The sequence below is a fragment of the Ictidomys tridecemlineatus genome, chromosome 10 (assembly GCF_052094955.1).
Source record: "Ictidomys tridecemlineatus isolate mIctTri1 chromosome 10, mIctTri1.hap1, whole genome shotgun sequence".
Classification (NCBI taxonomy): domain Eukaryota; kingdom Metazoa; phylum Chordata; class Mammalia; order Rodentia; family Sciuridae; genus Ictidomys; species Ictidomys tridecemlineatus.
The window spans coordinates 50,040,732-50,057,215 of NC_135486.1; the positions used below are offsets into that span (position 1 = coordinate 50,040,732).

Sequence of the window (16,484 nt, forward strand, 5' to 3'; positions counted from 1 at the left end):
AAAGGTCAGTGGCCACTGTGGATTTTTTGCCTGGAAGGAATATCAATGTCCCCAGGTACTCTTTGAGAAGCAGGGTATGTAGTGGACTTGGTACACCTGGGCATTTTGTCTTCAAATACCAAAGCAGTTGGATCCTCCATGGTCATAATCTTAAATGAGTCTGTCTCCTGAGACAGCACAGCCTGGAATGGTGGTCCTCCGGGGAAAATACTGCTATCCTCTGTCAATCTTCCTTATCATCTCCATCTCTCTGGAGATGTCTTTCTTTTCCCTTCACTGACTTTCTCATTTTAGTGGAGGCACTTCCTCCCATAGTTTCCTGGGGATGGTGGAAGGAGGTAGATAGACGAGGCTACCTGTATGCCTTGGATGGAGGGCTTCAACTACTTCAGACCACTTTTCTAAGGGCCTCTTGACTCCACAGAACCCATCAAAATGAATGAATTCTCAGAAAAGTAGGAAGGGCCGAAAATTAGGTGAGTCAAGGGTTAACTTAGGTTAGCACTTCCCTACTCTGGGGTAAGAGTAGAAAGACAGAAATGGAAAACCTAGGCTTTGCAGTGCAGATGCAAAAAAGTGGAATTTGGTGCAGCAAAAGTTTCCAGGCTAAGGATCTGGACATTAGGCCTGAGTTCCAGGAAAATAGAAGGAAAAATTTAATAAGTCCTTCAGTCTCACTTGATTCCAGGTTCTTGCTTCTATTGTCAATTTTACAGATCATACAGCTAACCAACATCTAACTTTAGGCATGCTATAGGTTAATACCTCTGATATATGGGTCTCAGTAATAATAAGTGCCTAAGTTCCTTTTCAAGAACTTCAAGGTTGCTTTTGTCTCTCTTAAAGTACCTGAAAGAACCAAATCCTCACTTGGGCCTGTGTGGGTATCTGGTAGGTTACTCTTAGAATTCAGAGGACCAGTACACCCCATTATCAAAGTACACTAATACTGTTCCCCACCCCCTTTGTTACTGGGGATTGAACCCAGAGGTGCTCTACTATTGAGCTACATCCATACCTTTTTAAATTTTGAGACAGAGTCTCATTAAGTTGCTTAAGGCCTTGCTAAGTTACTGAAGCTGGCCTCCTGGCAATCCTCCTGCCTCAACTCCTGAGAGCCATAGCAGGAATCTTGAAAGGTAATGACAGCCTATGTTAGGGTGGTGCTGTGAAAACCAATGGGATGGATTTCAGGAACATTTCTAAGTAATCAGTTTCTGAGGACAATTAGAGAAGCACTGAAGCTTTCCACTGGATGGATGTGGGAGGAGGATGTGGGAGAAGAGCCGCTGTGCAGATGAAGGTGGAGAGAAGCTCCTGAAAGTCCACTTACTTTTCCCATCCTGACATTTACCTTGGTCTTGGAAGACTGTCTGTAATATAACATGGGCATCCACTTCTAGGTCAGTGATGGAGCATGTGCTTAAAATGTATGAAGTCCAAATAAAGAAAATAGGTATGTGGGGGTGAGTGTGTATGCAAATGTCAAGGCAGAGGAATGTTTCCACATTATAAGACCAGAGAGACTCAACAACTCACTAAGATAGCTAGAGAAACTTGAGTAGGGCCTGAAGATTAGATGGCAGCAAACTGCTAATACTAATATCCTGATTTTGATGGTTGATTATGTAGAATATCCTAGTGTTTAGGAAGTCTACATGAATGTACTTGGCGAGAAGGGGCATTGGGCTGGACATGTACTTTCAGAGAATTCAGGGGAAAAAATGTGTAGCTTTTGGGTATACCGATTCAAAATAAAAATTCCATTTGAATAAAGTTTTATTTTGGCAGTTTTAAAAAAATTTGTCTTAAAGAGAAAATAGAGAATATTCCCACAAGGATTTGGAACAGATGAGAACAATCTTCAGCTCTAGCTTCAGTTCATTAATTTGAAAAATGTTTACATGAGACCACATCTGGGTCAAACTGAAAGTGGGTACTTCAGAGCAGGTATTTTTCTCTGCTAGCTTGATGTCTGGACTCCTGCAAGCAACTGCTTAATATGTCACCGGCTGAGGGAGTGATGAAGAGCTTCATACATCATTTGATCCTGAGAAGAGGAGAGAAACAGAATATACAGCTGATCACAAATATGCTGAATGGTAAACCCCTCAAATTCACAGGTTCAAGCCCTAACACTTAGGACCTCAGAATGTATCTGTATTTGACATGACTCTCATCACTGTCTACTAAGCTTTGCCTTGAAAAATCAATCAAGAGGGGCTGGGGTTGTGGCTGGGTGGTAGAGTGCTTGCCTAGTAGCACTTGTAAGGCACTGGGTTTGATCCTCAGCACCACATAAAAACAAATTTAAAATAAAGCTAAAATAAACAAACAAAGAGATTCTTATGCCCATATCTAATTAGTAAAGCAGGTATAATTCTAAAGTATCACAAATCCAGATGGAAACACAAGGCAAAAGTAGAAAATTCTTAAAGTGTAATTTACATTTCCAAGAAAGTACGAATGTTTTTCAACGTTGTTGAACCATTTTATGTTTATAAGTAACAATCTAGTTGCCTAACATCTTGGTACTGTTTGGTGCTGCCAATCTATAAAATTTTATTTCACTCTGAAAGGTGTGTGATGTAATCTCTTAATCTCTTAAGCTGGGTGGTAATTCTACTCCTATATATTTATCTGAAAGAAACACTTGCTGCATGTTTTTGTTTGTATCCTGGCCCTTTAAAATCTATTTTAAAAGTCAACTATGTTAAAGTTTTCATCTGGATAAGTATATAATATTTATAAGATTTAAAAATATATAAAAATATGAATGGAAAAAGACTCTCCTATACTTCCCTCCCCTACAACCAATGTAATTTATCTTTTCAGATTCTCCTTCTACATATATAAGCAAATGTCATAATTTATTATTTTATTTTTTTGGTACAAAAAATACTACAGTATTTTCTAAATACAATTCCTAAATTTTTTATTTAATGATATATTTGGGAGATATTCTTTAGGTTTTAGAAAAGTTATATCATAATTCATAATACAAATACTTAAAGTTTTAATCTTTACTATATTTTCTTGAGGATAAATTAAAGGAAAACTGGGTCATGCATTGTTATAATTGTGATTTTGGCAGACAAGCCAAACTGCTATCCATAAGGGCTGGAATGATGGATAACCCACCAACTGAGTAAGAGTATGTCTATTTCCTTATACCATGGCCAAATGCTTGTTGTTTATAAGCCAACAAGTTTATGGTATTTTTGAGACAGCAGCACTGACAGCCTGAGACACAGACAGAGTAAATATTTCATTCAAAATAGAAAAACATTTCCTGAAAGAAGTAAAATTTTCAAGTAACTTTCAAATTGTTTCAGAGGGAACTAAGAAAATACTGATTTAACTCTTAAATAGGACTAAAGGGCCTTTGTTTCTCAACATCACCACTAAATAACATAGTAAAGTTATCTTAAGCATCTTTTGTTTAATCAGACTAAAAAAAAATCCTTTTTTACAAGTAACTTTATTACAAAACTATATATCTATGCTGGGTGTGGTGGTGCACGTCTATAATCCCAGCAGTTCGGGAGGCTGAGACAGGAGAATTGTCAGTTCAAAGTCAGCCACAGCAACAGCGAGGTGCTAAGCAACTCAGTGAGACCTGTCTCTAAATAAAATACAAACTAGGGCTGGGGGTGTGGTTCAATAGTCAAGTGCCCATGAGTTCAGTCCCTGATCCACCCCAATCCCCCAAATCTATTACAAACATATTAGAAAATACAAAACAACAGAAATAAAAATAATCTTTCCCAGAAATAACTCTCATTACCTTGGTCTCCTTCAACTTACAACTGTGATTTTTAAAATATTTTAAAATTGTGATTTTAAAATATGAAATGTCATCCTCCACTCACTCAGTCTCCCTCCCCATGAGCAACCATTATGACTACTCTGAGAAGAATCTTTAAGATTAGTTAAGTAAGCCAAACAAGGAAAGAAGACTCTTGACCTTGATGATATTTCTTATTTTTAAAGGTTCAAATAATAATAATCCATTTAAGTTATCTTCTTTACATTATTCACTCAAAATTAATACTATGCCTTTTTCTAAATAAATAAATAGATAAATAGTAGATCCTTACTCACTTGATGCTTTCCAAAACAATATGTAAAGTGTAAGACATATTCACCAAAGATAGCGAAAAAACAACAGAAAGTCACATTTTACTAGAACATACATATACCCTTCCAAGGGATGTTCCTAAGTTCTTGCAACTGATCTACAGATTCGATAAAATGTCATTCAATATCCCATAAGGTTTTTTTTCTATAAAAATTGATAGGCCAACTGTCAACATTATATGGAAATTCAAAGGACCTAAAATAGATAAGGAAAAAAGGTGGGAGTACAAACTTGGGGCATGTACTCAACCTACTTTCAAGACTTATTATGAATCTGTAATGACTTAGACAATGGCAAAAAGACCTAGTGGTATAGAGATGAAGATCAATGAATAGAGAAACAGTGCCAAAATAAATTCATACATATACATATGTGATTAATAAATAGACAGCATGATAGTTCACTGAAGGACAGAATCATCTTTTAACCAGAGCCAGAGTAGATAGCTATGTGGGAAAAAGTAACTACCATCCCTACCTGACATCAAATACAAATATTATATCTCACCCCGCAAAAAAAGGAGTCTGTATGACATATGAACATATAAGTTCCTTAACTATACACTGCAATATCTATTTACATAGCATTTTGTAATATAAATGATCTAGATTTGATTTACAATATATGGAAGGGTGGTGCACAGTTTACAAACAATGTCATTTTATATAACAAACTTGATTTTGGTACCTATGGGGGTCTTGGAACAGGACCCCACACATACTGATGGATGAATGTAATTTGAAATGGAAATACATACAAACGTAAAGCTAAAACTATATTATTTCTTTTTTTTTCCACAATACCTTTATTTATTTATTTTTATGTGGTGCGAGGATCAAACCCAGGGCCTCACACTTGTTAGGAGAGCACTCTACCGCTGAGGCACAACCCCGCCCCTAAAACTATAGTATTTCTAAAGGAAAAAAATACAGGATTAAAAATTTTAACCATTTGGGATACCAGATTTTTTATGGCATAAGAGATTTCTTAATACATAAGCCATGCAAAACAAATAAAAATTGGACAGCATTCAAACAATAAAAATCCTGTTCTTCAAAGGTACCTTTAAAGAATAAAGATAAACCACACATTAGGAAAAAATGTCCTCAATGTGTATTTGATAAGACTTCAACCTGGGAAAAATTAAGAATCTATCTACAATTCATTAAGAAAAAAAATCTAATTTTTTAAAAAGAGCAAAAGATGAGAATACAAAATAAGATATACAAATGATCAATAAGCATGAAAATATGCTCCACAATTTAAATGAAAATGGAAATTTAAATCACAATTTGATACTAGATATTTCCATTCAGTAGAATGGCTAATGAGCTAAAATTAAAGATTCACTGTATCCAACTCTTAGTGAGAAAGGAGAGCAAAAATATAAAATGGAACAGCCACTGTGAAAAACAGGCTGATGTTTACTTTAAAGTGTATGTATAAAAACACACACTTACTACATACCCCAGCAATTCCATCTAGTTTTTTTACTTTAAGGAAATAAAAACAAATATTCATGTAAATAGGTGTGTGTGTGTAGGTATGTGTGTGCGCAGAATATCCACAGCTGTTTTATTTATAAAGGCCACATCTGGAAACAACCCAAGTGTCCACTAATAGGTGAAAGGATAGGAAAACTTGTGACATATTTATACAAAGGCATATTGCTCAGAAGAATGGACTCAACTACTGAAAAACAGAACAACAGAGAAGAATCTCAGAACATCACACTGAGTGAAAGAAGCTAGATAGGACTATTGGTTTTACCATTCCATCTAAAAAATGTTCTAAGACAGGCAAAGTGAGACTATGGTGGCAGAATCAGATCAGTGGTTGGCTATGGAGTTGGTTTTGACTACAAAAGAACACAGAAGTTTCTGAACGGATAGAAATGTTCTGTACTTTGACAGCAGTGCTGGTGACAAAGTCCAAGACTCAAGGAATGGTACAATTAAGCTTGTACAATTTCAATGTAGAAAGTAAGGCTAGAGCTGAAGAGTGACAAATGTGGAGCTAAGTCATATGTTCTAACAATGTGACAACTAAAATGCAGGATCAAAGTAAAAAATAATTTTCTTTTAAAAAAAAATGTACACCATCAAATCTTTGCAAGAAAAATTGTGACCTACTCTCTTGTAGATCAGAATGAAAAGGGCCAACAATATCCCCTACAAAACTGATTCTAATTAGTAAGACTATATTTTACTGAAGGATTTTCAGTAAAAGAAAAACATTTTCTCTAGTACCCAAGATGCTGAGAATTCAAAGCAGACTGTTGTTTTCTAGCCATGGTGAAAGTCTCAGTCCAGGTGAGGTCAGTTCTTACTCCAGCTGAAAAAGTCATATGCCCACAAGATACCACACCAGCGCAAATCCTTAACAGGTTACTCACTTCAGTTAAAGCCATAAGATGGTCAACTAAGATAACACGTAGAACATGGGGCATGAAACACAGCACCTCAATTCATACAATTGTTTTGAACCCTGATGTAAAAAGAGTTTCAATCAACAATCATAATGAGAATTGCTGAATCTGGGGTGATAAATGGCCAATGATTTAAGGGGAGTTTTAATACAGTCAAGAAACAGGTCCTCATGACTAAAGCAGATTCTGGAAACTTATGAATCCCAAGTGAACAAATAAAACATCACAACTGTGTCCAATTCAGACATTTCTTAGGGTTAGACATTTTTATTCCAACCTTCTATAATCACCACAATAACCTAATTTCACTTATAGCAACTATTTTAGTCTACTGCAGATAGAAAACCTGAATATAGGACAAAACATGTAAAACCTGGCACTTTATGGAAGAAGTCAGAGTGATTTTTTTTAACACTTTTTCTCCTTGTGGTGAATGTATTTCCACCTCCCTGAAATATAAGGGTACTCTCTAAGGGTTACTTTGGGTACAGTCCATCTCCAAGAAGATAAAAAACTATTTGTCAAAAATGGTGGGGTAACTGGGCACGGTGACATATGCCTGTAATCCCACTGACTCCGGAGGCTGAGGAAGGAGGATCTTAAGTTCAAAGACACCCTCAGCAATTTAGTGAGGTCCTAAGCAATTCAGTAAGACCCTAATAAAACATTAAAAAAAAAAAAAGGACCGAGGATGTGGCTCAGTGGTAAGTGCCCCTGGTTTTTTTTTTTTTTTTAAAGGGGGAAGGTGGGTAGATCAAATAATATTTGAATATCAATGAGTAAGAATTATGAGACTGTGGGAGCATACATGAGTACTTATTATCTCTGAAATAAACAGGGGCTGAACATCTAATGTGTAGAACTATGATTCGGTAAAAATTAAAATTTCCCCAAACATAAAGGTCATTATTTAGCTTGTTTCCAAGTCAAAATTTAACATGCAATTTCTTTCAGAAGAAATGATCTACAAAATATTTTATGAATCACGAGTTCAGGTCTACTGCTTTGACCTCAAATCTTTTTTTAAGATACAGAAGAATGTTTCTTACCTTTACTGATATAGATGGTTTCACTTTCTTGAAAGCTTCTTCAAAGTGTGTATGATTAATCTTGAGCTCACCTGTGAAGCAAATGCACAAATATATACTTCTCAGTAGAGAATACTAACTGTGAGTTATAACTTAGTTTCTCTTGGAAAATGTCAGCTTTCAAAGAAAATTGAGGACACTGAATGAGATGGGTTCTATTCTTTACCCAAAGAGTATTCAAGCAAGAAATATTCCACTCATCAGTTTATAATGCAGTGCCAACCAAAGAGACTAATTACTCATAAATAATCCTTTGTAGGCCATCCTTGCTCTGCTTAACTCAACTCAATGTTGACATTTATAAAGAAGGAGCAAAACTGTTCTCTTTCAGGATGATTCAAATATATTTGACTAGAAAAGGAAAGTAGAATGTCATAATATTTAAGAGTGTAGGGCTGGGGATGTGGCTCAAGCGGTAACATGCTCGCCTGGCATGCACGGGGCACTGGGTTTGATCCTCAGTACCACGTAAAATAAAATAAAGATGTTGTGTCCACCAAAAACTGAAAAATAAATATTTAAAAATCTCCCTCCTCTCTCTCTCTTTAAAAAAATTTTAAAAAGTGTACAACATAGTATGAGGTGACTTGGAAAATCATTTACATTTAATATACATATACCAAAGTATCAAAATACTGAATTACACACATTAAATAAGTAAATGAAATAAAATACATAATGTTAAAATACAGTTTGGTTTCTAATGTTAATATAACTCGTGTGACAATTTATAATTAGAAATAACAAGTTTTCTCCATAGAATTAGAATAGAATTATTACCTAAACAGAAAATAAAATGTGTTGCTGAGGGGCTGGGGTTGTGGCTCAGGGGTAGAGCTCTCGCCTAGCGCGTGCGAGGTCCTGGGTTTGATTCTCAGCACCATATAAAAATAAATAAATAAAATAAAGGTATTGTGTCTGACTACAACTAAAAAAAATTTTTTTAAATTTTCATAAACATATATAAAATAAGATACAAAAAAATTAATACTAGCAACACCAATATATGTGCTAGGGTCTGTTAGTCTTTAGTGACCAAATACACACTAAGAAAATGATCAGATTCATTTTTCAGATGGAATACTGATTTTTCATGTTACAAAATATTCTAATTAGCTGGGCGTGGTGGTTCATAGCTGTAATCCTACCAGCTCAGGAGGCTAAGGCAGAAGAATCACAAATTCTGCTAAGCAATTCAGTGAGACCCTGTCTCTAAATAAAATAACAAATAGGGCTGGGATGTGGCTCAGTTCAATCCCTGAAAACTCCCCCCACCCCCCTCCCAAAATTCTAATTTTGCTCACTGATATATTATCTATTTCCAAAAAGAAATTTAAAAATTCAGGGGCTGGGATTGTGGCTCAGCGGTAGAGCGCTCGCCTCACATGTGCGAGGCCTCAGGTCCGATCGTCAGCACCACATAAAAATAAATAAATAAAAGTATTATGTCCAACTACAACTAAAAAATAAACACTTTAAAAAAAGAAATTCAGATAAATCGTTTTTTTCCTTTTCTTTTTTATGGGGGTGGGGAGGTGGTACACCGGGTAATGAACACCGAGATGCTCTACCACAAAGCTGCACCCTCAGTCCTTATTTAATTTTGAGACAGGGTGTTGGTATGTTGTTAAGGCTGGTCTTGAACCTGCCTCAGCCCTCTGAGTACCTGGGTATACAGGTGTGTGCCACTATACATGACTAGATAATTTCATCTTAATGAAGATATGTGTGTTGTCAAATCTAATCTAAGTATGTGCTGCTTCAGCCATAAAAAGAATTCAGCTTTGAGATTCTTGCAATGCAAGAAAAAAAGAAAAATCAATATAAATGCATAAAGACATTTTTTAAAAATCTACAGTCAGGCATGCAATACACACTGGACATTCCCATGAAAGTACAAGTACAGAGGACAAAATACCTCTCGTGAACAAAGGTATTCTGCAAAATTGCAGAAACACTCATAAACTGCAACTGGCCAAACTACTATTCACAGCAGACCAGCAAAGTAAAGAGTACATGGCATGGCTGGAATGAAGGTCACAAAAATTTTCATCCATAACACACTTTTGTCAAAAGTGAAGGATGCTGCAAAGCTGTTGAAATGTTCCCAAATGAATGCATAGTGGACTACATGGATTGATTAGTAACAGTAGGTTTTCATTTTGTTTTGTTTTTTTGATGCTGGGATATAGTGCTGGATGAAATGTAGGGTCTACGTGCAAGCTAGACAAGGGCTCTGCCCTGAGCTATACGCCCAGCCCACCTTGTATTTTGAAAGGAAAGTCCCAATATGGAAAGGTCTCTAATTTCCACAACTTACATATATTTCTAACCTTTGCAATTCAGGCTGCATTTTTTTTTCTTTCCTACATTGTATTTTAACAGAAAAGGAGATGATACTTCAGCAAAAGGATGAGGGCTTCTAGAATTGATAAGTGAAACACTCATAATGGAGAGAATGAATAGATTTGCTTCTACTTAATCACTTGTGTATGATGATAAAATATAATTCTACTGATTTTAGAGACAATGATTAATTTATCATTATTATATTATCAAAGACAGAGGTTATATAATATTACAGAACAGCTTCTAAAGGTTCATTAGAGAATATAAGCATTATTGTAACAGAAAATAGATACTAAAAGCTGGTCATTTTCCAGGGCAACAGTGGTTTTAACTATTCAGTGATAAATTGAAATATTGTGGTGAAAATCATACATTTTCCATTTCCACTCTTCTGTCTTGCCATTTCCTGTCTCAAGGCACAGAGAGAAGCTTCTCGTACCAAAGCAGAGAGATCTGCACCCCTGTAATAAAAGAAGTGTTCTTATTTATTTATTCTTAGATACTCCAAAAACCCCTAAAGGAAAAGGTGACAATTTTCTAAGGCCACATATTAAGCAATTAGGAAAGACACTGTTTTTATAACTGTATGGAGTAAGCAATCCAATGAGAAATAATCATTCCTAACAGCCACAAGCAAATATTAATATAAAAGACCTTGTCAGAAGAAATTCACATGTATTTACCATAGTATTTTTACTTATAAGGGCTATGTAACTAGCCCTTATAAACTCATATATTATATAATATCTAAAGTAAGCTTGTATAAAAAGTCACTTATGAGCCAGGAATGGTAGTGCAAGCCTATAATCCCAACTACTTGGAAAGCAAAGACAGAAGGATCCCAAATTGAAGGCCAGCTTGAACAACTTAACCAAACCCTATCTCAACAATAAAAAATAAAAGGACTCTAGATACAGCTCAATGGTAGAGCAACCTTGGGGTTCAATCTCTAGTAGTGCAAAAAAATAAAGAAAGAAAAAAGAAAAAAAAATCCATGATTCCAAGTTGAAAAGGGGGAAACACAAAGCCTAGTCTTTCATGTAATTCAATGTCAAGCTGAGTGAAAACATCATAACAATACCTCATTTATGTGATTATTCTGTGGAATAACATGCTTACTTAGCACATTTACAGGATAAAAAGCATTGGTGTTAGAATTTTACCACGTTAAAAGCTTCCTTTCTTTGTGTTTTGTTTTGGTACTGAACATTGAACTCAGAGGCACTTTATCACAGAGCTACATCCTCAGTCCTTTTTATTTTTTGAGACAGGATTTCACTAAATTGCCAAGGTTGGTCTGAAACTTACAATTGTCCTGCATCAGATTCCTGAGTCACTGGGATGATAGGCATATACCATGGCCCATGGCCCATTATAGCATTAAAATAATTTATAAAGAATCTTTGAGAAAAAGCATAAATTTCATAATTTAAAACCTCATTTCCAGACATAATCTTTATTTATTATATGATACACAGAACACATAAACCTAAAGACCACCAGAGGTTAAATCACTAACCATATACAATGTGTTGCTTGGCTAAGTGTGAGGTTTTAACATTATTTGAGAATAATATATATCCTGGAGTATACATTCCTGTCCTCTAATGTTAAATCTACATTGGTCAACTAATGCAAACAGATAACTGGAGGCAATAGTAGTCTCTTTCAAAAAGTGATAATTATTATAATACCAGGTGTGGTGGCACATGCCTGTAATCAAAGGCCGAAGCAGGAGGATTGTAAATTTAAAAAAAAAAAAAAACAAACAAACAAACAAACAAAAAACTCAGTAGTTAAGCAGCCCTAGAATTAATCTCCAGTATCAAAAAACAAAACTAAATAAATAAATTAATAGATAAGTAACAAATAAATAAGCAACAAAGAAAAAGTGATGCTAGGGGGCTGGGGTTGTGACTCAGCTATAGAGCGCTCGCCTACCACGTGCGAGGTCCTGGGTTCGATCCTCAGCTACCACATAAAAACAAACAAACAAAATAAAAGTAATGTGTACAACTAAAAAATAAATTTAAAAAAATATTTTAAAAAATAGAAAAAAGAAAAAGTAATGATAGACCACGAAAATCTAAAATGTTAACTCATGAAAACCAGCCTCTTTATAACCTGATACCCTATTTGATGTTAATCCACAAGACCTTTCTGGGGTAAATTCTGCCATGAAAACTGTGTTTATCATTCACTACTTGTTTAAATCTTTTCTCCTCTCAAAGAAGCAACATCATGTACTAAAACAACATTATAGGTATGATTGTAATTAGACGGTGAGATGCATCCTACCTCAGTGGAGGGAGACCATTTATAACCCCACACAACCCCTGCCTGAGACTCTTACCATTTCCCTTCACTGAGAATCATTGTCTTTTGCTGGCAGCAAACTTCCAGCTGCCAGCAGTCTTTCACTCTATGAGACATGATTGCTGGCCACCATGTATTATGTCTCTTAGGATCACTGGGTTGGCAGAATCACTGAGATTCCCTGTCCTAGATGACCATACATGAAAAAACTGGAGATTAAATTGTGTATCCTAACCACACTCCCCAAAATCATCAGCATAATCTCAAGTAGAAATATCTGAATAAGAGAAGATTACATGAAATTCCACAATTAGAATTAGAAACAACTGGGCACAATAATCACTACTAGTGGATATGCTATTAGACATAAATTTACACTGCTGAATAACAGATCCCAGAAATCTTCGAAGATGAAGACACAGCTTGCCTTACATGGCTGGGAAAACTCCACATTTTGACCATGCCTTAGAGACATGTCCTAAAACCAAGCATATCAGGGACAATCAACGGGCTAACAGGTGGAGGCAATGTCTCTGTTAAAACATGTGTGCCATTTCCTTCCCAATTGGGAAAGTTAACAAATTTACTTTAAAAATATGAAGATCAGGCTGGGCACAGTGGTGCACACTAGCAATATCAGCAGCTCAGGAGGCTGAGGCAGATGGATCAGAAGTTCAAAGCCAGACCTAGCAACTTAGTGAGGCCCCAGGCAACTTAGCAAGATCCTGTCTCAAAATAAAACAAAAAAGAGATGGGGATGTGGCTCACTGCTAGCCCCTCTGGGTTCAATCACTGGTACCAAAAGAAAATGAAAAGAAAAACCTCAAAATTACCAAAACCATAAGTATATGAAAGCTGAGGCAGAAATGTCACGATTTTCCTTTTTATTTATTTATTATTGGTTGTTCAAAACCTTACAAAGCTCTTGACATATCATATTTCATTCATCAAATTCAATTGGGTTATGAACTCCCATTTTTACCCCAAATGCAGAATCACATTGGTTACACATCCACATTTTTACAAAATGCCATATTAGTAACTGTTGTATTCTGCTACCTTTCCTGTCAAGATTTTCTGATGGTATGGTAGGCTATGTAGCTATGAAGAGGTAGTGACAAGATGCTTTCTGTGGTTCTGCAGCATGAAGAATGTGGCACTTGTATATTAGTCACTTCCAAAGGTGCCTGGATAATTTGGCAGTCAATCATGAGTATAATATCTGCTCAAATAGTCTTAAAGCACAATGTGTGACAGACAGCAATATGGTTGGCACTGAAACTTGCCAAAAGGCAACATATGACCTGATTCCCCATTCCCAGGAATTCTATGAAGAAGAAGCAAGGACCAGCCAGACCCTACATTAGAAGCTTCATAGGACATCTCATTAACTTTCCCAATAACTGGGAGATGGACATCATTCCCCTCCTTCTGCAGGTGAAGAAACTGAGCCCCACAGAGTCTACTGACTTGAGATTTAAATACTTACGTATAGCAATCACAGCGAAGATCACCAGCAATTGCTTCCAAATTGACATTTGCATCCAGGGGAGGTTTGGTGCCATTCTGAAGAAGACAGAAACACGAGCTTTCATTGGGGCTTTAAAGACCCTTATGCATCCACATCACAGGCTCTTATGGAAGAGGAGTGGCTGCTAAACTCAGTGAAGAGAATCAACTCCCAAACCAGTGTGCCACAAGTTTCAATTCTGAGAAATGAAGGTAAGGAGCAGACTCCAAATGTGGGAAAGCTAGAGGAAAGCCATTTATGCTTATGAAGTTTCAAGAGTTCATGTGCAATCCTAGGAAAACCACCTCCCAAATAAGAACAACAAAACCCAGCAACACAACCTCTCCACAGGTAAAGCAACACCCATTCCATAGGTGAAGCAGTACTTCCACTTCCAGTCACTGGAGAAGTGCTGACTTCCGATCTGAGGCTGGCTGTAATGGGAGAATAATACTGAACCCAGGCAGGTGGGAATGATCACTAACCCACCTGCTCTCCACTGAAAGCCCCAAGGCCTCTGTGTACAATATGTTCTCTCTTCCTATATGGAAAACAACCCTGACTTTGAAACCAATTCCCATTCAGCTCATATCAAGAGATGCTAGAAATGACAAGGATCAGAATATCTCAGCATTAACACTTAGCAAAGTACCATGTTCACAATAGTACATATTCAAAAATATTTTTGTAGGTTACATGACAAAGTAAACAAAACACAATTTTAAATGATTTATAATGTATGGCAGCTAGACAGTATGCTCCTCAGTGTTGGCTCATTGTTCTGATTCATAACTAACATTTATATTGTACACATTCTTTCCTTTGTAGCATATATCAACTTGTGAAATAACTATTGTGAGAAGAATCAAGCATACATTTAAGTGCATAAAACATGCCATTAAGGTTATCTTAGTGTGAAGTGTGAAATATCAGCCCTGCAGATGCTCCCAATGTGGAGGCATCACCTTGTGCATTCACCAGTCACTCTGCCCACGCACATACAGGATCTCAGGGTTTCTGAGCAGGGCCTGTTCATGACTTGCAAAATCCATAGCTCTGGTAGTTGCTGTGATCTGATAAAACATGAAGCGTCTTGTATATCTACAATGGTGGGCAATCAACATTCTACATTTCCAGAACTTTTTCATGTCTTCCCAAAATGAAACTTTGCCTCCATTAGACATTAGTTCACCGTCCCTCCTGCTCTGGCCCCTGTCAACTACCATTCTAATGTCTCCCTCCATTAACACGAAGGGCAATGTTCTTTCCTGATATGAAGGCTTTCTTTGTAACAAATCGTGGAGCTATACACTTAATGATATGTCCACTTTTCCATATTTCCATTGTGCCTCAATAAAGAAGATCAAAACCACAGAGATAGCATTGGACCAGGCATCAGAAACCTGAGTTCCAAGGTTCAAATTTGCAACTGAATGCATCCTTGGGAAGTTCCTTAATCTCTATTATTTTTCAAAAGTTTTGATCATCTAATTTCATGCTACACATGGGAAGGGAGGGGGAAATGGTTTAAATAGTGATGGTGAACATATCACAGGGGAACTGCAATGGAGAAGAACTGGGACTTTCCCAACAGTTACTGAGCTAGAAAGGTCTTGCTAGAACACATCTCGTTGAGCATCTCTAGCCACCACTAGAGGAGGTATGGGGTGAAGGGTGGGTGCTATCAAGGAAGGCATGAGCTATTATGAAGGATTTAATGTTCTTTCCTGGACTATCACATAGCACATTGTTCTTCTAATGTATATGCTATGTGCTGTTGGAGATATTTCCCTCAAACTATCTACTGCCTTGTTTAATCATAAGGCCAATCAAAAGAAATAAATTCACGAAGGATTACCTGAGCACAATTCACTTATTCTTCTCAACATCTAAATGAACTATCACATCCTCATAGCTTACATAAGAGAATGATCTGGTTCATTCTGGCTCAATCTGAAAGGATTCTATGTTTACTTCAGGGATTCTGTTGAAGACCTAGTCATCACATGTTTGTGAGCTCTCCATGAGAACTCAGAGAAGGAATTTTTTACCATCTGCATATTGAGAACAGCTATAAGCTTTCAATAATTAGGGTCTTTTTAAAGTAAACTCTTTTATGAAAGAAAGCTCAATAGACAATGAGTCATAATAACTAAATGAGATGGTTTATGAACTTTTTAGAAAATCAACTATTATCTATTTAAACACAAGCTTTCTAATTCTTAGCAAATTAACCTTTAAAAGAATATCCTCACAAAGTAATAAACTGCCTTTTTCTAGGACCATGAGATGTGGTCTACATAGTATGCCTCCAAAAGTTTCCGAAGTAACATTATTTTCCCATTATAAGAAAAAAGGGCTGATGAATCATGTTTTATAATGACTTATATGAGCTATTTAGAGTAGGCAAATTCAGAAAAACAAAGTAGAATGATGGTTGCCATGAATTGCCATGGGGAGTCCAGTTTCAGTTTGGGAGGATGAGATGGTCCATGGATGGTGGTGATGGTTGCACAACAACATGGATGTGTTCAATGCCACAGAACCACATATTAGAAAACAGTAAATTTTATGTATATTGTACAATTTAGAGAAAAAGAATTAGTTAATTTCCACTAATACTTTCTATAATTCTGAATAAAGCAATGTGTT

At 36.3% G+C, this 16,484-nt stretch overlaps 1 protein-coding gene across 7 annotated transcripts in view; it reads right to left on the bottom strand.

Moving 5' to 3' along the window:
- Positions 1 to 1,761: 1,761 nt before the first annotated feature.
- Positions 1,762 to 16,484, bottom strand: part of Nvl (nuclear VCP like) — a 107,369-nt gene continuing 92,646 nt past the window's right edge. For 4 of the 7 annotated variants that reach the window (XM_040276821.2, XM_005326517.5, XM_078022901.1 and 1 more), the window contains 4 exons: positions 13,812 to 13,888; positions 10,379 to 10,467; positions 7,619 to 7,689; positions 1,762 to 2,050 (listed from right to left, as the gene is read on the bottom strand). In XM_040276821.2, coding sequence (XP_040132755.2) covers positions 2,006 to 2,050; positions 7,619 to 7,689; positions 10,379 to 10,467; positions 13,812 to 13,888 — 282 coding nt within the window. In that variant the 3' untranslated portion in view covers positions 1,762 to 2,005. Of the gene's footprint in view, positions 2,051 to 7,618; positions 7,690 to 10,378; positions 10,468 to 13,811; positions 13,889 to 16,484 lie in introns of those variants that run through there. The other 3 variants (XR_013426572.1, XM_078022903.1, XM_078022902.1) reach the window with 1 other exon arrangement.